Source organism: Bidens hawaiensis, unplaced genomic scaffold (genome assembly GCF_021521415.1).
Source record: "Bidens hawaiensis isolate Kalapana, Puna unplaced genomic scaffold, B.hawaiensis_p1.1 tig00001575_1, whole genome shotgun sequence".
Taxonomy (NCBI): Eukaryota; Viridiplantae; Streptophyta; class Magnoliopsida; order Asterales; family Asteraceae; genus Bidens; species Bidens hawaiensis.
Genome location: NW_027491088.1, coordinates 1,306,871 through 1,331,841, shown reverse-complemented (window position 1 = coordinate 1,331,841; position 24,971 = coordinate 1,306,871). Strand labels below are relative to the sequence as shown.

Sequence of the window (24,971 nt, the reverse complement as noted above, 5' to 3'; positions counted from 1 at the left end):
AGGTCGATTATGTGCATGTGTGATATGCGCCAATCCTGAGGATGCGCGAGGTCTTCTCTTTATTCTCACGCGCAGATATTTCATGCGCAGATGTGATATGCACGAGCATGTGATATGCGCCGCGCGCTGGTGCGCCGCGCGCATATGTGATGCGCGAGCATATGTGTGCCTGGGCAGATGTGATATGCACGAGCATGTGATATGCGCCGCGCGCATATGTGATGCGCGAGCATATGTGTGCCTGGGCATATGATGCATGAGCATGTTTTGTATGCGCCATGCGCATAGGTTTTGGCTTTGTGCCTTCATAATGTGTTTATCTTGTGGGTTGACCCGCCTTGCTCGGTGTTGAGGCGGGTACATACCTCTTCAAGCCCCCCCAGTCTAATGTGTGTCTTATCTCGCGCGAGCGCGGTAAGATAGATATTAGACTTACTGATTTGGTCTTTTAATGGGGTTTTGTCGTTTTCTTGGTTGTTTCCATCGTTGCGCGAAGTTCTATCCATTTGGTTGAAACGAAGGGTCCAAACACGTGGTTAGTTGGTGGTGACGTGCGCCGTAAACGTGTCAGACGTTTCGTGTGCTCGAGGTGCTACAGTTGCCTTTCATGTCCCCTCGCACAGCTGTCTTGAACACGTGTCGCGCTCGCATTGGTTTGCACCTGCGAGTGGGGGCGCGTCTCTGCTCCGTGGCAGGTCCGTTACGTTTTCATGTCACCTCAAACAGTGTCAAGGACACGTGCCGCGACCACGTTGGCTTACAGCTGCGAGTGGGGGCGCGTGAAATCCGATCAGTTGCCAAATTTCTCTCTCCTGGGCCTATAAAAGCAGGCCCTTAAGAAATTTTCTGTCTTCATCTTCATTGTTGCAAATTTTCGAATTTCTGCCTTTAATATTCTGATTTGAGTGTATTCATCGTTTCGAATCCTCGATTATCTGCTGCTGCAGTTGTATGTCTGATAGTTCAGACTCCTCTAACCCCTCCATCACCTCTATTGCCTCCCGAAGACGCCGTGTGAAATCTGTGGTGATGTCGACATTGAAGCAGAGGAGCAAGGGGAAGAGGGTTGTTGAGACCACATCGGAGGAAGTAGGGAAGACCAAGGCCCCGAAAAGGTGGAATGAAATCCCCTGCAAATTGAGGCAGGCCGATCTCGACAGCCTCATCTCGTCACAGGGTTTTCCCGCCCTGTTTGGCTGCATGTTGCCTGGGGCCGGGCAAACGGCGGCGGACCCGCCTGCCGGCTATATTTCACTGTACACCCATTTTTTCACCCACTGCAACCTTCGTCTTCCGATGACAAGGTTTGTAGGCGCGGTGTTACGTTTTTTCGGGATTCATATATCCCAAGTCCATCCGTTTGGACTTGTGCGCATGACTCATTTCGAGTTTATGTGCAAATCACAGCGCGAGGAGCCCACCCCTCGGCGCTTTCAATTTTTTTACAAGCCCAAGATCCAAGATTCTTGGATCTCCTTTATTCCTCGCAGTCAGAAGGTTAAATGCAGCACCGTATCATTCAAGAGCCTTCATGACTGGTCTGAGAGGTTCTTCTACATCAGGGCTGGTGTAATCCCCATCCGCATGACGATGCGCGCGATCGATTCTGCGCCCGCGGATGCGGATGTTATTAAGAACCCAACCGGCGCCTGGGTTAAGAAACTGTCCGCCGAACCATCTCCCGCCAAGAAAATTCGCGAGGAGGCGCTGGTGGGGGTCGGCATGAGTAGGCTGTGGGCCGACAGCGCGCTTGAGCCCGTTATCCAAGTCGACGGGTTGTGTAAGTTTATTTCATTGCTTTATTTCTTTTTCTGCGCGAACATAATTCTTTTGCTGATATCACTTGACTTGTTTTTGCGCAGTCACCAAGGATTATATCCACGCCGCTTATGATGATCAAGTGGAGGGTGGCTCCGTCGCGCTTGGCGCTGGGGAGGTTGGTTTCCCAGATCGCTTCGATAACATGTTCATCCCAGTGGATCTGGAATTTGACTTTGATAGTGACGCGCCTGGTAAGCCTTCGCACTTATGCTTATTCCTTTAGAATACCAAAGTTTATTAACAGTTCTGTTGCTTGTATTTGCAGATGCGCTCGAAAACTACGAGCTGGAGCTCGCGGAAGAGGAGGAGGAGGAAGAGGAGGCGCCCCTACTAAAGCGCAAAGCTAAGGGGAAATCTGGCGCAGGGGGCAGTAAGAAACAGAAGAAAGATGACACCCCTGTCGCTCATCCCCATGCTCAAACGAAGGGACCTAAGGAAACCCAGGTGTTTACCACCAAGGTTTCTTTAGCTTCCCTGCCTGTGAAAGTGGGCAGACCTCCTGTCCACTTGAGGTATGGTGGCGTCACCTCCTCCGTTCGCGCGGCTGAAGAGAGAAGCAGTGCCGCGCCTGCGACAGGTATACTTTGCTTATCTTCATCTGATTGAATTATTATTAAACCTTTGCTCCTTTGAATGTTTGCAGGACCGGCGACGGTCGCAGATCAGCCGCAGGCGCCACAAGGTGCTGAGGCTGCGCCGGGGGCTGCTTCGAAGTCCCCTGTTCTACCCTCTGAAAAGGGTAGAATGAACTTTATGGCGATGTTCGCCGCGCGAACAGAATTGCGTCAAGGTATGTTTTGCACATTTGTCTTCTGAATTTTTTCTTTTGGATCCAGTCGTAAACCAATTTTCCTTGTTGATTTGTTCATAGGAGTTGTAGCTGGCGTACAAGTTGCTGGTGACACTCCTGGCGCCGTTGCCGGCGCCGCTGGTTCTGCTCCTGCTCCTGCTAGTGCTGAGTCTCCCCTTATTGGGATTACAAAGGAGCAGGAAGCCGTATTGCGCGCCGAAATGGCGACGCCGAGACCTCCCTCGCCTACTCCTACACGCAGCCCTCCCCGCGAAACTGGTTTGGAGCCCTCCAGGTCGCAGGAGAAGAGGCCTATTGAAGAAGATGAGGAGGATGAGGGGGCTCAAGCTGAGGACTCCTTGGGAGACCGCGCCAGCCCTGCGATGCCACAAGGCTTCGCAGCGCAGACTTCAGGTGGGGCTGGCGCTGACTTTTCTGCTTCATCCCCGCAGGTATGTTTTAATTTGTTGCTCCGCTGCGCGTACCTCCATATAAGTATGTTTTATGACTTAGAACATTTCTTGTGTTTTGCAGGGAGGTGACCACGTTTACCGCCCGAGATGGAATATTAATGAAGACAGTTCCTTCCAATCCATGGGCGTATGCGAGGACTTCTGAGCTCATGCCGTGCCTCCTACTGAATGGAGGTATCAGGAGGAGCGCACCCGCGCGGACTTGCTGAATGACCATATTTTCGCTGGGTCGGCTTTCTTTGCTGCCTCCCAGGAGCTTCGTCGTGATTATATTAAAGTACGCGATGCTCTTGTGGAAGCCCAGCGAGAGGCTAAGGTGGCCGCCTGGAACCTTTCTGATGCTCGCGCACGAGCTGAGAAACTCCAGGCGGAGCTCAGCGAAAACCGAGCAAGTGCCAACACCGCCTTTATTAAGCGCGGGCATGAGCTCCAAGTTGCGCGGGAGAAGCAGCAGGTGGCGGAGGCCGAAGTTGCCAAGTACGCGCGGAGAGTGCGTGTCTTGGAACAGCAGGCGGAGGCGCGTGACCAAGCTATCGTCCAGAGTATCACTGAGAAATCATCACTGGAGAGCGAGGTTGCGCGCCTGAAGAAGGAGTTGGCGGCCGCGCAGGCCGATAGAGATGAGGCCTTGGCGACGGCAGCGTCCAGCCAGGAAGCACTTGATGCTGCGCAGGCGGAGAAAGAAAAAATTTTGGCGGCAGCAGCGTCTGATAAAGAGGAGCTAAAAAAGACCAAGGAAACTGTTGAGTTATTAAACTCCCAGGTTCCTGCCCTCGAGACGTCTGTTGCTGGCCTCGCCCAGGATCGCCAATGGCTGGTGTCACAGGGCATGACTCGTTGCGCTTTGGCGATGAAATATTCCGCTGAGTTTCAGGCCCTTGTGATGGACTGCAATGCTGCCGCGCGCTTGGTGGGTCGAGCTGAAGGGTTTACGGATGGGTATGAATATGGCATGTTGAAGAAGAACCCATCCGAGTACCCTTACAAGAGCGACGCGGCCTGCGCGGACATGGCCGCGGTGGGGGAGGAGTATATGAATACTCCCATCCCCATCCTTATGCAGGTACCTCGACCTTAATGAGTTTTTCTTGATTAATTTTCCAAGTGTTTTGTACTCAATACTTTTCTAATGATTTGCAGATAGTTGCGCTTGCTGACCAGCCCGACCTCGGCGCGCTAAAGAAGTTGCTCGATGAATGCGAGAGGGCTGGTGGCGATGATGGTGGCGCGGGGGATGTTGCCCCTGCCAGCGGCTCTGGCGCGGCGAAAGAATCTGCTCCTGACACCGTCGTGATAGAAGACTCCATTGAGGAGGAAGAACTTGACTATGGTCAGTTCGGAGATGAGGAGCGGGCCGCGCCAGATGCTGAGGGAGATGATGAGGGTGATGAAGCGGCTGACGTCGACGTGGAGACTTGAGAAGCCCTTCATCAAATTTTATATATATTTTTTTTTTATACTTGTAATTTGTAACTCATCATACTTGTAAATTTCAATTGTATGGAATGAAACTTGTTTTCTCTTTTTCACATCTTGCGCATTTCCATTAATCTCTTCATGTTTGCTTGTATAGATATAAGATATGCTTGCACGTTAAAATAAGAACAAGGTTGTAAGGAAATTATTCACTTAACCATAGTCTTATTTTGTAAGTGGTTTCGCAGTATCTTGTTTATGCTGACATGCGCGATATCTTTTCTCAATTCCTTTTTTGCGTGTCTTAGTCTCGCGGTTTTTATATGGAAGTATGAGTTTTAGCCATTACATGTCAGCATGTGTTACTCAGATATCCACTATGATTCCGCCCGCGACCTCGACCTGAGACCTTAACAACTATGATATGGCATGTACTTTGCCTTAGTTGTGTTTAAGGATTTTTATGATCAGGCTGCGCGGGATGTAAGATGGATGTTTGTGAGTGTTTTGAGCTAAGGCTCTTTGTTTTGGGCTAAGGCCCTGACGTTTTTAGAGTTAAGACTCATTAACGTGTTTGAGCTAAGGCTCGTAGGTTTGGGCTAAGGCCCTGACGTTTTAGAGTTAAGACTCGTTAACGCGTTTGAGCTAAGGCTCGCGCATGTATGTTTTACTTCGTTTTATTTTGTTTTGAAGTCAATATAGTGTTGTCATATTGCTCCAAATTAATAAAGGAAGTGTGAAACATGTATGCAAAGGTAATAGAACAAATATTGAAAGATAGCGCGAATCATCATTCATGATGGCTTAAAAGCCTTGATTACATATTTGAACTTTTACATGAGGCATTTTCTAAGCTGTGCCGCGTTCCACGCGCGCGGTATCTTTTTTCCATTCAAATCTTTTAAAGTGTACGCGCCTTTCCCCAAATCTTCTGAAATTTGATAAGGTCCCTCCCAATTGGGGGACATTTTTCCTGGGGGTATCGCGCGGCTAGCTTCATTGTTTCGAAGGACAAAATTATTTTTCTTGAAGTGGCATTCTTTAACGCGCTGATTATAATATTTTTCCAGCTTTTTCTTGTATTTGGCTTCATTGATGAAAGCCGCTTCTCTGCGTCCTTCAAGCAAGTTGAGGTCCAATCTTCTTTCGCGCTCGTTATCAGTCTTGCTCATCATGAGTACCCTATGGGATGGGCATCCAATTTCTGCTGGGATCATAGCCTCTGTCCCATAGGTTAGGCTGAACGGGGATTCGCCATTGCTAGTTTTGCTTAATGTCCTGTGCGCCCACAGGACATTAGGTAACTCTTCGACCCAAGAATGGGATTCTCCCTCCAACCTTTTCTTCAGCCCATTTAACAAACTTTGATTCGCGCGCTCCACTTGGCCATTCCCTTGAGGGTGGTAGACCGAAGTGAAGATTTGGTTGATGTGCAATTCTTTGAGCCAGCTGGATATCTTCCTGTCAGTGAATTGTTTGCCATTGTCGCTCACAATTTCCATAGGAAGGCCAAAACGGCAAATGATGTGGCTCCAGATAAATTGCTTCATCGCCTCAGCAGTGATTTTTTCTAGTGGCTTGGCCTCAACCCATTTTGTGAAATAGTCTATCGCCACTACCAAAAATTTCACTCGCCCTTGCGCTTGCGGCAGGGGCCCCACAATATCAATGGCCCATTTGTGGAAAGGCCATGCAGAGGTCACCGGAATCAAGTTGTTCTTTGGCCGCATGGTGTTTGGCGCGTAGCTCTGACATGCCTTGCATTTTTGGATTTCTTTTAGCGCATCCAAGTACATGCCTGGCCAATAGTAGCCTGAGCTCATTGCCTTGGCAACCACCATGCGCGGGCCAGCGTGTATTCCGCAGATTCCTTCGTGAATCTCCCTAATCAAAAAGCTTGCTTCTTCAGCATCCAGGCATTTCATGAGCGGTCCAAGGTAAGAGCGTCGATATAATGTACCATCAAGTAGTTCATAGTTCTGCGCCTTGTGTCTTATCTTTCTCGCCTGTGCGCGATCGTCCGGTAACTTCCCCTCCTTCAGGAATTCCATTATTGGAGTTATCCAGGATGAAGGGGTTGTATGAATTACAAGGACAGATTGCGTTTGCACTGACGGGTTGCTCATCACTTCCACCCTGACATCTTTGCCAAAGTGATCAAAATTAGTTGAAGCCATCTTACTCAACGCGTCAGCAGACTTATTTTCGCTGCGCGAGATGTGTATGATTCTGAAGAAGTCAAACTGCTCAACGAGCTTTTTTGCCTGCTCTAGATATAGAGGCATTGTGTTCTCCTTGGCGTCATAAAGGCCGTTGACCTGAGCAGCTACCAAGTAAGAATCAACATGGGTCTCTAGCCTTTTAACTCCAAACTTGCGCGCAATGCGCAGACCAGCCAGCAGGGCTTCATACTCAGCCTCATTGTTGGTACTCTTGAAGTCCAATCTAATAGCATAAGTATATTCATGATTATCAGGGTCCACCAGTTTGAGGCCTGCGCCGGACCCTTCGCTGTTGGAGGCTCCATCAGTGAATAGCCTCCAAACATCTTCTTCATCATTTGGTCGCGGAGGGTCTACCTCGCGCTGACCTTCTTCAATCTTTCCCTCTGGGATTTCCGTGATGAAATCCGCTAAAACTTGACCCTTTATTGCTGGACGGGGCTTATAGGTGATCGTGTGTTCACCTAATTCCAGCGCCCACTTTGTCAGCCTTCCGGAGAGCGCGGGGCGTCGCAAGACTTGCTGGATGTTGTAACCAGTCAGAACTTCAATAGGATGACCATTGAAGTATCTATGGAGCTTGCGCGACGCGTGTGTTAGTGACAAAACTAACTTTTCCATGATGGAATAGCGCGTCTCAGGGTCTGTCAGCACCCGACTCACATAGTATATTGGCGTTTGGATCCCCTTGCGATCCACCAATAATACTGCGCCGATGGCGCGGTCTCCAGCTGACAGGTACAATGTAAGGGTTTCGCCAGGAAGTGGAGCTGTTAGCGCGGGCAGCTTTATGAGACATTCTTTTATCTCACTGAAAGCTTGCTCAGCCTCAGGCGTCCACTTGAATTGGCTCTTCTTCAAGCAGTTCCTCAAAGTGTTAACGAATGGAGTAGATTTGCTGGCGTGGTTCGCTAGGAACCTGTTGATTGACACCAATCTACCATTCAGCTTCTGAACCTCTTTCATGGTGGATGGTGAAGGCATGTCAAGGATGGCTTCCACCTTTTCAGGGTTCACCTTGAAACCATCCTTAGTGACCATTACACCAAGAAATTTCCCTTCTTCCGCGCCGAAAGTACATTTGCTCGGGTTGAGCTTCATGTTAACTTCCGTTAGGCGCTGAAGAGTTTCCTCGATGTCTTTGAGCATTTGCCTCTCCTCCCTGCTCTTGATCACCAAATCATCAACGTAGACTTCTAGATTTCTTCCGATTTGTTCACTGAAAACCGAATCCATAAGTCTCTGATAGGTGGCGCCCGCATTCTTTAAACCAAAGGGCATTTTTGTGTAACAAAAAACACCCTTGTCGGTTCTGAAGGCAGTCTTGTCTTCGTCCTGTGGTGCCATTTGAATCTGGTGATAGCCTTTGTAGGCATCCAGGAAACATTTGAGCTTGAATGGCGCCACGGAGTCCACCTTTGCGTCGATGTTTGGGAGGGGGTAACAGTCTTTCGGACATGCTTTGTTGAGGTCCTTGAAGTCAATACACATCCTCCATGACCCGTTGCTTTTCTTTACCATCACAGGATTGGCTACCCACGTCTGGTATCGGATTGGGCGGATGATGTTTGCGCGCAACAGGTCCTCCACTTGCTCATTCATGGCCTTCGCCTTTTCATCCCCCATGATTCTCTTTTTCTGAGCAATTGGCTCCACCGACTTGAACGTGTTAAGAGAATGTTGCGCCAAGTCTCGCGGGACCCCTGTCATATCGGAGTGTTGCCACGCGAAAACCGACGTGTATTTTGTGAGCAACCTTTTCATTCTCAATCTCGTTTCGTCTGAAATGGTAGCGCCAATTGTGACCGTTTGCTCTGGGAATTTTGGGTTTAAAATCCACTTCTCTGGCGCATTGTCCGCCATTGGAAGTTTCATTCTCCCTTCCCGCGGCGTACTTGTCACTGCGCACAAATGATCACGGTAAACAAATGTTACGCCTGTTGGTGTAGGGAACCCCAATGCGCCGTGCGCTGGCGACGGTACAGCATTAAATTGGGCAATCGTTCCCCTACCCAGGATCATATTGTGGCATGACGTGGTGGGCAAGACCAAGAAGTTGACAACTTCGGCTCGCTTGTGCTCATCATCCCCCATAGTTAGTTCAAACTGAATCTGGCCTAGGGGATGGATGATTTCATTTGAAACACCACAGATTGGTGCGTTCACAATTTCGAGCCGCGCTTGGTCTGCCGGGTCTAACTTTCTGAAACATTGCTCATACATAATGTCAGATTCGCTTCCAGTGTCCACCAGGACCTTTGACACTTCGTAATGAGCAATGTGTGTGGTGATGACGAGAGGACTGCTTATTGAAGGGCCTCCCCTGATTCTTGGGAAGATGACTTGCTGCTCGCGCCAATCTCCGTGGATTTGCGCGCTTCTCTTTTTTGACGTCTGCCCTTGTCGTCCCCCCTCAGCCACACAGATTCTTTTGTATTTCTTGCTGGCAGAGGCTCCTTCCGGTTGCTCATCTTCTATTCTTTGGTTTTTCACCAAGTGAGCCAGCCTGCCTGATTTTACATCCTTCTCGATCGCATCCTTTAAATGATGGCATGCGTCGGTGTTGTGGCCCGGGGACCTGTGAAATTCACAATATTTGCCACTGTTTTGCGGTCCCTTGTAGTGTAGTTGCTTGGGGGGCTTGAATTGAACATTCTCAGTACTTAACACCTGTGAAGGTGTTTTAGTGAGGGGAGTCCATATTCTTGGCAGAGGTCTGCTGGGATCTCTGCCGCCCTCCCTCTTGTCACCCTCCCCGCGATTACGAACATCTTTTTGGGGCTGGGGTGAGCTTGGTTGCGCTTGCTTTTCTGCGGAAGAAAAACTTGTTGGCTGCAACCTGGACCATACAGAGTTCTGTTTGGCCCTCTTCTCTTTGCTGCGCGGTGATTCAGCCTGATGCGCTCTTTCTCTTGCCCTATCTTGGGCAATCTGTTTTTCATTTCTCGCGAAAACTCGCGATGCCTCCATTAACTTGGCCCACGTGGTGGGCATGCCATCTTTGGTTACGAGAGCTCGTCGTAATTGATCACTGCGCGCGCCTTGTATAAAGGCCACGCGCAGGAGTTGCTCGGTTATACCTCCGATTGCCAGAGACTCCTGATTGAACCGAGTGATGTAATCTTCAATCGTTTCATCATTCCTGAGTACGCAGTGCATGATGTCATCAGGATCGCGCGTGTGCCTGCGCTGCTGTACGAAGTGGGCTTGGAACTTTTCTAATAGTTCCTCGAACCCATCAATTTGCCCAGTCGGCAAGCTCTCGAACCATACTCGCGCCGCGCCCGTTAGGCAGCGAGCAAACATATGACACCATGTTGGCATCGTCCAGCTCTCTAGGTTTCCCGTGTTGTAAAAACCTTGCAAGAAATCGTCTGGATCTGTCGTGCCGTCATATTTACCCAAACCACTTGGCATCTTGGTCTTGTGCTGGATGGGAGCCTGCGCGATGCGCGCAGTGAACTTTGAGTGTTTCACCAAGATGGCTGGTCTGTAGGGTGTGGTTACGTCCACTTGCCCTCTGACTGGTGGGCTGTACGGCATGTGCAGATCCAGATCGGCTCTGGCTCCAGGCGCCATGTTCACAGGCGCGCGGAGCTGTGAGCCTCCTGCATGAGTATCCCGCGCCTTCCTCATGCTATGCACTTCTTCATCACTGAACTCAGTGTGTGCAGTGTGAACAGAATGTCCTTCTTCCGGCGCGCGCGGCCTTTTTGTAGTCTGCTTATCAAACGCTTGCCTTTGTGTTTGGTCGGCTAGCTTCTTCTGTTTGACCATTTCATTGTACTTTTCCATCAGACGCCGCTGCTCGTTTATGAGCCATTCATTCGGATCATTTGTTTCTTCTTCTGGACCCATTGGTCCTTTCAGTTTCGCGCCGGCCATATTTTGTAACGTGAGATCGTCTGGAGAAGTTTCAGTCTGGCCGTGAGGGGTTGTGACGAAGGGACGATTGCTGGTGGTACACGTAGAATCACGCGGAACCCTCAGAACCTGCTGTCCGTCGTTAACACCCTCACGTTCAATATCCTCCAGAGCTTGATCAACGTTACGAACGCCAGAAACCATGGTGATTGATTTTTTTTATGTAGATCTGATGAGATCTGATTGCCGATGTAACAGTGGATGGCGCCAATGAAGAAACGTGGATCTACTCGCTGGTAGCAGATCTACTTTCCTCGGGTTTTGATTGTACTATTTCACCGATGGTTCTTCTGGATCCGTGTTCTTCCACCTACAAAATGAACAACGCCGTTAACTTACCCCTCAGAAAGGGACAGAGGGGTCCTCTTTGGGGTAACCCTCCGGCGTGAGAATAAGTATATGGTGGAGAAGATAATAATGTGTGAGTAAGGGAATCTCAAGAGTATTGCTTAATAGCTGAATACTTATGATTGTGTGACTGTGTGTTTGTATGTAACTGACTGTGAGTGAATGTAATTCAATATGATTGAATGTGATATCACTGCCTGTAACTGTCAATGATTGAGTATGAATCTCCTCATCAAAGTGGAGTTGATGCTGTATTTATAGTGCTAGGGTTTCCACTGGTTGGACTCAACCTCGTTGGCCTCCTCCAATCGCACTGCGCCACGTGTCCTCTGGGACACCTGGCGCTTTCTCGTTGGTTGTAATCACGTGGTAGCACATGTGTCATGCTGAGTTGTCGACCTTTCATTTGGCAGCTGTCAACATCAGCATATTCTTACTCCTTAAAAAGATGCCTTCTAGAAGGTTGTCTGACGTGCACAATCAAGGTTGCCCTAATCCTGATTTGGATAAGGACGAGGTCGATTATGTGCATGTGTGATATGCGCCAATCCTGAGGATGCGCGAGGTCTTCTCTTTATTCTCACGCGCAGATATTTCATGCGCAGATGTGATATGCACGAGCATGTGATATGCGCCGCGCGCTGGTGCGCCGCGCGCATATGTGATGCGCGAGCATATGTGTGCCTGGGCAGATGTGATATGCACGAGCATGTGATATGCGCCGCGCGCATATGTGATGCGCGAGCATATGTGTGCCTGGGCATATGATGCCTGAGCATGTTTTGTATGCGCCATGCGCATAGGTTTTGGCTTTGTGCCTTCATAATGTGTTTATCTTGTGGGTTGACCCGCCTTGCTCGGTGTTGAGGCGGGTACATACCTCTTCACTAATGTTTTCGTAATTATATAATGGTAAAATGATAAAGAAAGTTTTGATACCTAGTTTTCCGCAATTAAAATATGATGTTAAGTCTTTCAAAATTTAGAATGTTACATAAAAGGCCAATGAGTAAATGTAATAACGATTAGTTAACATCTACATAAATACTATATGTTATATATATTATTTGTGTTAATGATAATTGCTCATATAAATTTTATATAATTTAGCACTTATTAAATAATAAGTAGTCTAAGGCTTTAAGCAACATCTTATCTACAATGTTCTTCTGGTTTGAATAACTTGTTATGTACCTAAAACTTACATTTTCGGTTATTCACCCGTTTTTTCTTATAACATTTCTTCTTTTGACTGATACCCCCATCGACCTAATTGTGTGGGCCCAAAGAGATGTGATTTTGACCCATTATCAAAGTTTTTCGCTATCGTTAAATCCATATAAATTTGATTTTCTAGGTCAAAAGTTAGAGTGAGGTGCTATTTGATAAAAACAAGTTATCGAAATTGATTCGTGAAGGAACACTAATGCCCTCCGTTGGTTGCCTCGCCAGAAACCCAAATGCATCCAACTTATATAGGAATTAGTGTAAGGATACATGAATTGATGATTAGTAAAAATCCTAAAACATTTAACCAAGTGATGTTCCAAAAAGTCGGGTGATTGGTTCCAACTTCCATCTAATTTGAACAATATGGCAAAGTCAAAGTCAAATCAGTGAAAGACCACATATAGGTGAGTAATAGTACATAGACCAAACTATTAGTTTTAAAATTGTAATCTTCGATACTGCGGTTAATCTTAATTACTTCATTTTCGATCCTCAACAAACTTTTCAAATTTTAGAAAGCCACCAATCATTGGCTTGGTATTTTAAAAATTTTAAAAAACTAATAATTTTTTTTTCTTATTGGCTCCTTTTATATTTCATATAAACATCCAAACGATTTACAATGAAGTGGCAGGTAAGCGGGCAACAAGCTGCGCCGCAACCCCCTTTTGGATAGCAAATCCAATCCGACTAAAAACAAAGTTTTGATTTTTATGAGCTGATACGTTACTATACACAACTTTCTGAACACTATTCAAAAAATCGACGGCATCCGGAGCTAATAATTAAAAATGTGTTTAACAATCGTAACAATATTTTTTATTTTAAAACCAATATTTCAAACTCAATAAAAACACGCTCAAAGTGTTCATCATCTCCGATCAACAACAGTTGAGAATGGCGTCAATTGAAGGTATCGACGGTGGTGGTTGGGTGGGAAGAAAACCACGGCGACTCGGTGGCATGTCAGACGCTCTTTCCGTCGCCGGTGACCTCGGGTTCTCGGTTGCTCCTACTCCTCCTTCTCAGGTCAATTTCAACATTTATTGTTATTTAGTTAGTTAGTTTTTTTCTTTTTAGACCTATTGTTAGGGTTTATACTATGAAGTTAAGTGTATAATATAAATGGTAATCATAATTCATAATTTTTGATGATTTTAGAAGACTATAAGGCTGCAGTGGTATTGTTGAGATATAAAACAGGCAGAAACTAAAGCTCATGTAATATGTATGATCACAAAATGTATGATGATTTTGTCATCAACAATTTCTAATATCATTGACTATGCAGTCGATGTCGGTGCTATAGTGGTTATCTGACCGATATTAGACTGATATTTGACCGATATATCACCGATTTTCCCGATCAGTTTTTTAAGTCTTAATTGCCAATTTTTAGTGTTTAATGTTAGTGTTTTAAGTCTTAATCAGTTCCTACTTGCTACAGTTGTTAGTGTTTTGTAAGTTGCAAAAGGTTAATTTGTTAATGCCTTAATGGTAGGAGAGTATACTGTGTTAAATTGCTACACACACACACATTCTGCATGATATTAAAATTACCGATATCCCATTGCGATAACCGACATCTCAAATTTTGGTCCTTGACCGTTATGCGATATTTTTCCGCACTAACTGCATAGATCATTGAACATTAGAATGTGTGTGTTTGCTAATATTTGTATTACTGTTTTTATGGTTAGGAGGACTTGCAGAATCTATCTTTTGGTGGTGAGAAAGGTGACGACTTGATACGAGTCTTGAGGGAACTTACTTCTGTGCAAAGAAAAATTTCAGATTTGCAGGTCGAACTTGAATGTCGCAAGGTGAAGTTGTCAATCTTTGCAGTTGCATTTTCATCTTATTGCAAGATCTATATTATTGTAGTTGTGTTCTTTAAGTGAAAGCTTAATTAATGTTTTTTGAGCTACAGATTCTATTTGTTGACAGTTGGGACCAAATCAGTTAAACATATTATTTGTGATTTTCAGGAAGATAAGAATGTTGCACACTTGACACATGTGAATGAAATGGAAAAGAAAATAGAAGTTTTAGCAAGGATCACTACAATATTAAAAGATGTTATCCAGAATAAGGTAATGCAGTTAGTGCCTTCTCTTAATATTTTTATCTTAGGGTAAATGGGCAATACTAATAGAATCTGTAAAGTCCTCTAATAGTTTTATAGACGTTTTTAAATACAATGTTGGCGTGCGACTTTTTATGTTATCCATCATATGTCTATGGTTTAAAAAAAATACTATATATCTAGGCCTATCGAATGTACTTGCACCTGATTAACCCGACTGACCTGGTTTTACATGTACCCGATTAACCCAACCCGAACAAACCCGAAGACCGATTGATATTAGGTTCGGGTATTGTTTAAACCTGTGAACATCAAAAACCCGATTAACCCGAATAACACGAACTACATCAGTTCTACTTTTGGCCTGTTATCAACGTTTCCTGAATACACAATAACTTTCCAAATAGTATGAAGGTTATGTTATTGTCTTGAATTATTTTAGCTTTTTAAACAACATGTCGATTAGAATATCTCCAATCAATTTTTAATCACAAACATGCCCAAACCTGAACTAAATTGTGACACGGGTCGGTTACCGGGTACAATATCATACACAAAACTACAAAAGCCCGACTAACCCGTCCGAAATAATAAACCCTATCAACACCCCTATATGTGTCACCTGTGAGCATGTTTAATATGATTCATGTATGGAGCTTTCTTATTTATTGCTTATTTAATTTACAGGACCGAATTATAGCCCGTCTTCAACAACCATATTCATTAGACTGTGTTCCTGTGGAAGTAGAATATCAGGTTAGTTATTCCAGTTAAGTGATAATGATTTGTATAAATATATCCCAGTTTTTTATAGTTTTATATCGTGTAAACATGCATTTTCAAAATCTAATACTCACTATGCCAATCTTTTTATTTTTATCCTGATATTTACAGAAACAATTCTCGGAATTATTAATGGTGGCTATGAGTGATTATGGTCTTCTAACATCATCTATTGCAGAGTTTCAGTGGACTCAAAACTTTAAAGAGCCACCATCCGTCTGGGGGGTATGTCTTAAGCAAAGCGTCAAATTACTATTTTATCCTTAAAAATAATTTGTATTGTTATTAATGGCAAGTGAAAACGAAATTGTTGGTATGGTATGATGTAGGAGATGCTTAGGCCAATCCCTGTGGCATTGGCATCATGCACAGGGTTCTTTGAAGCAATGACTGCCATGAGAGAATCTTTTGCGACACTTCAAAAACTACGGGTGGGACCCACCGACTCCCAACTGAGAGTACCAGCTGGCAGCTGAGCTCGTTATGTGACCCCACCTCCATGGGGAAAAATATCGAGCTATGATGATTTGGCACTTACATGATTAAAAGAGGATGAGAGCAGTTGTGGTTTATAGTTGCCTTTGTGGTTTTTATGGTTCTGATAAATCAATGTGATTTTATTTGTTAGTTTTATAGTGTATGTATTTTCCATCATGGTTATATAAACTTGAAACATTTTTAAATCTTTTGCTTGTTAAAAGTTGATAAACATCTTTCTAATTTGAAGGTTAATCATGTAAATGAGTAAATCTGTACAAAAATGAAAATTAAAGCTTAAACATTGAACGTTTGTCCTCTGGCATCTTCCTTCTGGTATCCTGGCCCTTTGGTGATTTGGTCTTGAACCGGGTCTGATTCGAATACGGGACCATATCTCTTCAAATATGATTTGTTTTTTTTTTATTTATATTTTGAACCCGGTTTTTATATTTGAATATGAACTCGAACTTTATAAAAAACTCATCTGAAACAAATTTAAGCTGAGATCCGAACATAATTGATAGAAGGGTGAATCGATGATTATAGGGGATCCTATGTATAACTATTATTGTTATTGTGATTATTAAATAAATGAAATAAAACATGAACGAGGGTGGAACATGGGGGATTTGTTTGTTTTCATGCATGATATTGATACCCCTTTCAATTATTTGTCAGAAAATGATTGAATACAAGTGCTTTTTTATTTATAGAATTCAGATTAAAATGTAAAGTTACCAGGAAAACATAAGCGAAGAATAAAAAGAATTTTTATTTGGTTTTGTAATTTTTATTTAAGATACTGTTAATTATAGGGGTAACTAAAAGTAACCATACAAGAAATGTTAGAGATACTTAATGGTGAAACTAGCTTACGTGAATAACCATTTCGACTAGATATATTTTTATATAGTGATTGGTTTTTAAATTTGTTTTAACTCCAATTTAATCATTACAAAAGATTACATCCACTTAATATACTACCTGCCCTATTGACAAGGAGTTGTTGATATAAAAGTTATTGGACCAGCTATAGAGGCAGACAAAGAGTTAATTCAAGAGTTACTAAACTATCTATATGGAAAAAACTTTTTAAAAAATGATCCGAACTTTAAACAAGCATAATGTTACGAGACCCATAAGCGATGTAAAAGTTTGACAAACCGGATCTGGCAAAAATCCGTAGGCGGTTTGGCTCAAATTTCGGAAATAGGGACTCGATTTTTACTTATAATTTTATGTTTTTGTTCTATGTCACACATCCAAGCATATCTTTTTAACTCTTGTAGCCAATATCCGTAAGCATACATATCACAATACTATTGGTTGGTCACTTCTAGTCTTCTAGCACAATTCATGGTCAATTTGTGTCAAGTATCAACGCATACACAATAAAATTTACGTCTAAATGCAACTTCTTTTTTTGTTGATTTAAAACTTTAAATATTAATAATTACTGAAATATTAAATGTAGTCGATGACTATTTTAACCAAACCTGTTAGGTCAAATGTTTACAGTCAAGAACCACTTACTTTCTATTTGGAATTCACCGTTTTGAGTCTTGTTTGTGATAAAATGTCGTACGCGAGTTAGAGATTTTGTTACAATAAGCCTTCATGCTTCATGCCGTGAGTTTTCTTTAAAATTGATGACGAATCAGCTAACCAACGTTATCTGCAATCACGAGTGTGAATGTTCTTTCCATTAAAGGACCCGGTTGGCCGGCTTTGTAGAATTGTAGGTCGTTAAAAACGAAAAAAGAACGGTTAAGTAGAAATCTATATAAAATGATTGATGATATATTGATATGACTAAAAATAAACTTGACATGTGAATTCATGCTTGCGGCTGGGTCCAGTATTATCCGGTGGCCACTTCTCATGCCAACCTTTTCCACGTCAACGGATATCACATATATGATATATCTTACAGGCGGAAACACGTCTCAGATCCCCATGCTGAAATTACCGTTCTGTCCTTAAACTTCCAAAACAGTAATCTATACCCTTTCAATTAATACTCCTACTACTCTCCGAACTGCTCGTCTTCTACGTGTCCTCGCCGGAAACCGCCACCTCATCCACCCTCTTAAATCCATAATAATAATAATAATAAGATCACACACACATATATATATATATATATAGTGTTTGATTTTATGAACGGTATGGAACTAGTCATACATACTACATGAAACGTCAACATCAAGGTTAACTGTACGTTATTTAATGATGGTTGCTTCGATTTACGTGGCGTGATCGGTTAGTTAATTAATTGTTATGAAGTTCTCCTCATCCTTCATTGATCTCCATCAGGTTGTTAATTTGTTAATTCTTTTTAAACTAATTTATTTACATGTTTGTTCGTGAATTAGTTAAATTGGATGTGTATTGTATAGTTTATTTATCAGTTTTAGTATAATTGTTGTTAGATCCTTAAGATTTGTGGTAATTCAGTAATTGTTTTGAAATTGAGCTTCAGTTTTTGCTGATTTGTTTATTTATTTGTGTTTTTGAGCTTTATGCAGGCTTTATATGTAGGAATGCAACAGTACTCGACATTTTTTCACTTTAACCAGTCTGCAGATAGGGTATGAATATTATATCATCTAATATTCTCAATTTATGATCAATTTTGACTTGGTCAAACTTTGTAATGAAATATTGTTTGTTAAACAGTAGCTATATTTTGGAATTTGATACAAAATTGTTGTATATCTGTCACTTAAAAAAACCGGTTAACCAAATTGACCTGAAAATCAAACGAAAACCGAACCAGTTTGAAACCGATTAGTAAAAATCGGTTTGGAACCGATTGAAACCGTATGCTCAGAACTGGTTTGTAATTCTCTCTACCGAAACAGGTATTAAACTGGTTAACAGAACCGAAACCGGTCAGGATCCGGTCAAAAAGCGATCATAAACCATTCAAGAAACTGGTTTTAACCCAAACGAAACCGATGACACCCTAACCTGGTTCGGTTTGGTCAACAAATGCGCTGATGTAAGATCAAATTTGTTGTTACCAGCTGATTTGGATCCCAATGCTATCATGTTAACATCAATTATTGCATTTCATGTTGATATTATTATATATCTTATTGATTATTGCAGAGATTTGCAATTCATGTTGATATTATCATCTTATTGTTTATTGCAGAGATTTGCAATCATATCTTTCAGATCTTAGTCTTTTTCTAGCACCTGATTGCAAGAACTTTTATGTATTGGTGGATAATAGACCATGGTTGGAAGACTTAGTGTCACGGCCTGCGCACTTGTGGCAGTTGATGGTTACCAAGGTTGCGAAATGATTAAATGTTTTAGACATCCTAAAAGTTGTTTTCTTTTTATTGTCTTGATTTGTTTTTGGTTATGTTTTCAGTCTCGAATGTCACCATTTGCTATCACAAGAACACGAAAGGGTATAAAAGAGACGTGTGTGTCTAAAAATTTAAGAAAATGGTATTCGGTGATTGATGCTGCAATACTTTCAAACATGAAGGCTTTGCTACCTGTCAAGAAACTTAGGAATTCGTTGTTTGCAAACAGCAAATCGCGTAGGATTTTATATGGATTTATTGCTTTTGAGGTGGCGTGGGAAGATGTTCGTGGGATCAATTACTTGAATGAACTTCAGGTGCTTAATCTCTCATCTTGTTTCTTTATTTACTTTATGGTTTATGTAAATTTACAATGATAATCAGAGATTGCTGTTAAGAGTTTGTATAGGGAATTACACATAAAACAAAGGAAAGCCGGATAATAAATAGGCAAAGCAATCTAGGTTGTAAGGTTAATTACCTGGTTAAACGAGCTATATGAACCAATAACTTATTAAGCTTATTTTGTGAGCAGACTGATACTTCTCTTGCTATTGAGGCTAAGCATATGAGAAGATGGGAATTTGATAGTATATCTCAAGCTGCTAATGGTGTAAATTCATGGTTTCCCGGGACACCGCGTGAGCGTTTTCTCATTGAGAGCAAGCTAAACTCTATGTTAGGTTTGCGATATGAAGGTGATGTGTTTCATGATGCTCTAGATTGCCATGGTACATACAATGATGATGGTGTTATTGATGAACATACATATGAAGCTATTCAATACAAAGACGTTTTGCTTTTGTTTCGTTTCAATGATCATGATCTTCCATTTGAGCTACAACAAATAATTATGTTTGATCTAAGATTGCTTACTTTATTAGAAGCCGGTCTTCCGTCTTGGGTTATTTTCTTCCAATCTTATCCAGTATTTTGCCATATCTATCGTCCGTGGATGTGCCCACTAGCACGAGTTTTATATGTGGTGGTTTCTGTGGTTACAGTTGTCATTGGTTTCTATGACCTGTACAAAAACATCCCGCTTCTGAAGGCAACTGCCGCCCGTCTTTGTGGTCCCCTTTTCAGATGGATAGAAACATGGGAGATGGTGTCGAGGATCAAATACCTAGGAACCATGTTGTTTTTGCATAACTCTGAGAAGGCGTTTAAGTGGTTCGTGAAAATGTCACGTAACGTGCAGTCATGTATTTCAATTCTCACACAGCCTTTATCCGAGCCATTTATGGTGATTCTCGAGGTACTTCTTCCCATTTGCCACGTGTATATCCAGATGGGAGTATATGTTTGCGCATTCATTTGGATTCTGATCACAACTTGTTGGAATCTAGTCGATAATCTCGCTAAAGTCATTCTATTTCCTGTGTATTTCGTCGCGTCAACCATATGGATGATTGGTATGCTCATAATCTTTCGTTGGTTTTACTAATTGGTTGATGGCCACTGGGCTCATGTATAGAACAAGCTTAGAGACGTCTATATATAGGCCCGTGGGCCATAAACCAATATACACCAAGTATTCAACACTTTATAGTTTGATTTTTACTATGTATCCATTGCAGTGATATTGATCCTGTGCCCGATATTCTGGCTCATCTGTGGTATACTTTATGCTCCAATTGGCCTTATTATCGGATTATCTAATTTGGTGGGATTCGTGTTTAACCGCATGATTTCATTGGTGACATGTGGCTGTTTTTGAGTGGCTTATTCAAGTTAGCTTCGGCTGCTGAGTCAACTGTGGGCCATCATGAGGTTTCCATGTGGCGCACCCTTTGGAATGATCTTTTCTCTCAGGTTAAGCTTTAAAATTATCTACTTATTTCCCTTTCCTTTTCTATATTATCACTATGATTGTTAAGTTTTTTTTATATATATTTTATCGCATTATAGATTTTTCGTGCGGTTAGGAGCATTTTACTTGGTTTTGTTGCATTCTTCACAGCTTGCAACAGGCATCGGCTAAGGTATCTGTGTTACATTTTGTAAGAAATTTCAAGTGGTATTTGTGTTACTTTTTGTAATAAAATTACAATGGTTCTGCAGCATATATAGTCATGTACAAGAGTTGATTGGAAGGCTTTATCAGTCAACTGGGAGATCACATGTTTTGAGTTTCATTCGAAGAGGAAAGAAACCGGGAAGTAAGATGTTGGTAAGTTGTAGTGTTAAGGTTTGTTAAGTAAGGCATGTTTTCCTTAAATGTTGGGTGCATGCTTAATCATGTTGCGTGTTTATAGGCAGAAGCAAGGGAAAGAAGGAAGCCATTGATTATTAAAAGTATAAAATACAGTTGAGAAGTTTTTGTACCTAGCTAACCACACACTAATCGTACAAGCCGTAAAGTACATACCCTCGTGATGAGTCCAAAAAACGTATACGGGTCAGGCCTCTTGTTTTGAACATTGTAAATAACAAGGTTTTATGATTAATATACATGTATATGAGTATCGTAATCCGTCTTTAATCTTTATATACAATATCTTGCTTTCTTCTGGACTTCCAATCGCATCAACTGCCCGGCTTTCAGATTTAGTTGGATTATCCAGGCTGTGTCGCCAACAAGCTTTACTTGGTCTAATAAAGTGCATTGTATGTTTTTGTTTATGCTTTTGAGCTTCTATGTGGTGATTGTGTAACTTTATGAATACCTTGATTTAGGGGTGTGTAGTTTTTTTTTTAATAAAGTAGCATTGGTTTAGATTTGAAGCATAAAAATGTTGATGTCAAAAGTATGTATCAGACAAAATTAAATGCAAGAACGTGGATATTGAGAATGGTGAATAGATGATTAATTTCTAAACCGAATCTTCACCAATGTGACCAAGTTGTATTAAAATTCAAATACATATTGGCCAAGTTGATTTAATTTAAGTACGTATTGGCCAAGCTGAATCAAAATTCAAAATCTTAATAACTATATGCCAAACCCATTATGGACATCCGTGCATGAGTCATGTGTAACAAAAATGACAAAATTTATCTTCAACAAACCCTTTCTTTCTTTCTTTATTAAACTTGAATCCATCGGACCTCAATGGAAAAGATGCTCCAATCAACGTGTACTCGTCACATGGGACCCACCAACACATCATTTTTCACCAATATAAACCCCTCTTTGGTCTCACTAGTCGCTAACAAGTATCAACAGACAGCTATGGCAGTTACACTCCTCTATTCCTCCATTTCCCTAGTGCTCTTCATTTGCAGTTGCATCATGCATATATCTTTATAACAACACATCTTACAATAATACCATTTACTGTTTCAACTTTCTACTTTAAATTCATTTTCTTTTTATGAGTTCGCATGGATATATTGTGCATTGGCAAAACTCCAAAAAAAAGTTAATTTTATATATACGTTAAAATCCTGATTGCCGTAATATAGTATTTAGTGTTTTAGTATCGCATTGTTTATCTCTATATATTGTTTTAGTATTTAGTGTTTTAGTATCGCATTGTTTATCTCTATATATTGTTTATCTCTATCAAATAAAATGAAATCAATCAGCTTGATTGTGTGTACTTTTTATATGCGCAGATGGAGGTTCAATTGGAGTAAACTACGGTCGACTAGGTAACGACCTACCATCCGCTTTCAAAGTCGCAAGCCTTCTTAAAATGAAGAATGTGTAAATAAAAAATATAACTAAAGTAGTGTTTTTATCTTTTTAATTATTATAGTTAAATTAGTTAGATATATTAATTAGAGATATTTATTATGGTTATATTAGTTGTATTAATTGGAGAGAGAGTGTGCATTTATTGTTGCATTTACATTTTTTTTATTTATTTTTAAATATTTAAAATCTAAAATAAAACTAGTGGCTCATATTCATTTCTCTCATTTCTTGTAATAATTTGATTTCTTTCTTGAACTTAAACATATATATATATATATATATATATATATATATGGGATGGTTCATGAGAGAAATAATTTAATTGCAAGAAGTGCGAGAAGTAAATCATAACCATTGATTAAGTTTAATCTATGGCCTACATTTAACATGGCAATATTGTAATTATATTTTTCCTACTTTTAATTTATTTAAATACAAAAGGGTAGTTTAGTATTTTAATTTAAATAAACCATGTTTGAAATGTCTTTATCATAATCAAATCCCAAATTTTTAGGCACCATGATCTCTTAATATCAAACATTCCAATATTAAAATCATCATCCACAAAATAATATGTATTCATCAATCATTTTGGATCAAATTAATCAAGTAAATGCTTTTAACAATTCAAAATATGGATTGTTTCATCAATTTGGATTGGTCTAGATCAACTCCTCAAATGGGGAAAATTCATTAATTTTATAATAATATATATTGGTTTTTAGAAATCTGGATTCGATTTTGACTTTTGTATTTTTCCCCAATTTAGTATACACATACACAAATTTAATTCATAATGATTATTAAATGGGTTTGGAAATCAAATTGCTCCATTACACATCAATTTTGGAGAATTAAATGACTACTTTATACATATAATTCGTGAATGCTTACGTTATCTGGGTACGCTCATGTATATAATTATTTATACTCACATATTACGTTATATGTAAATATAGTGTTATTCTATCTATAATCGGGTTATGTTCATACATTTAGTCTGTGTGATTGTTAAAATTTTGTGTAGGTATATTTTTATTTGTTTTTCAAATATATATAATTGTGTAGGTTGTTAAAAGTTTGTGTGACAGTATATGTTATTTTGGTTCCTCAAATATATATAAACTGTAAGGCCCCGTTCCCGATAGCCCTACTTTAGCGTCGGATTTATTCATAAACACAGTTCTACAAATCAGAGTTTATTAAAACTTTCGCAGAATATAATTAATCAATCATCTGTTACAAAACATTTAATCTTTATTTTAAAACCATAACATAAAACATCATATTTAAAACATCATTTCTTCTTTCTTCAGATGCCAGCCGTTCAATCCATACCATGTGTCATCCTTATGCCATCTCGATAAACATGTATACCTGCGTGCATACTAAAAGTCAGCTACGCTGAGTGAGTTCTAGTTAATCAGGCGACACACAATACATACGTATATCATACATACATACATATCCGAAGATACATATCCATACTTAATCAATTACCCTACTACCATACATACATACATATTTACCATCACTAACCTCAGACTACCGAGAGTACGTTCATAGTCCGCCGTCTATACCTGTACTCAAGGTCGTGAACACGTAAAAGGTCCGCAGTCCTTACCTATGTTCACAAATTATGGTACGTGCAAGGTCCGCAGTCCTTCCCTATACCATCCTATATTAACAACACGTACAAGGTCCTCAGTCCTTCCCTATGTTGCAATCCTAAACCATAGCACGTACGAGGTCCGCAGTCATCCCCTATGCTACCATAACACAAATATAGCACGTATAAGGTCCACAGTCCTTTCCTGTGCTGACGCCTATCTACAATACGTATAAGGTCCGCATTCCTTATCTACGTTGGCGTCTATACCTACAACACGTATAAGGCCCACTGTCCCTATCTACGTTATAACTATCATCTATATCACGTATAAGGCCTACAGTCCTTAACTACGCCACCACCTGCCAAGTCTATGTCCAACAGAAGTTAGAGGGGTTTGCCATCCTAACTTGCTACGTCGGACGTAGAACTACCATACCATTCATGTACCTACATACACATCTTCACATACACAATTTATAGCATAAAAACACTCTAAGCGTTCTTTACATCATTCATTTAACAACCATACCCCTTGTCGATACGTGCAATATCCGAAGATCGTTCACGCCCCGACAAGTGTTCATTTGTAATGTTCATACATTTTCCATATATAATATTCATACCTTTATTTATAACCTGACCGTGCGCGCAATATCCGAAGATCGTTCGCGCACCGACAAACAATCATTCATATCTATCACATATATCACATATGGCATACACTTATCACTTAGGATAAATGTATTAACAAGCACATCGAGTATGCACACAGCCCCGAAAACATAACAAGGAATGGGGCAAGAAACTCACCTGAACCCGG

General features: G+C 41.3%; 1 protein-coding gene and 1 pseudogene across 2 annotated transcripts; both read left to right on the top strand.

Moving 5' to 3' along the window:
* Positions 1-13,114: 13,114 nt before the first annotated feature.
* On the top strand, positions 13,115-15,569 carry LOC143586384 (AUGMIN subunit 2-like). The gene is made up of 6 exons (XM_077067944.1): positions 13,115-13,253; positions 13,937-14,047; positions 14,213-14,317; positions 14,998-15,066; positions 15,205-15,318; positions 15,423-15,569. Exons 1-6 carry the CDS (start codon positions 13,122-13,124, stop codon positions 15,567-15,569), a joined length of 678 nt encoding a protein of 225 aa, XP_076924059.1. The 5' UTR covers positions 13,115-13,121.
* Positions 15,570-17,465: 1,896 nt separating this feature from the next.
* On the top strand, positions 17,466-21,753 carry LOC143587454 (uncharacterized; annotated as a pseudogene). The gene is made up of 9 exons (XR_013144892.1): positions 17,466-17,889; positions 18,102-18,164; positions 18,734-18,875; positions 18,959-19,213; positions 19,432-20,311; positions 20,477-20,711; positions 20,808-20,881; positions 20,961-21,069; positions 21,155-21,753. The product of XR_013144892.1 is annotated as an uncharacterized LOC143587454 (transcript).
* Positions 21,754-24,971: the final 3,218 nt, after the last annotated feature.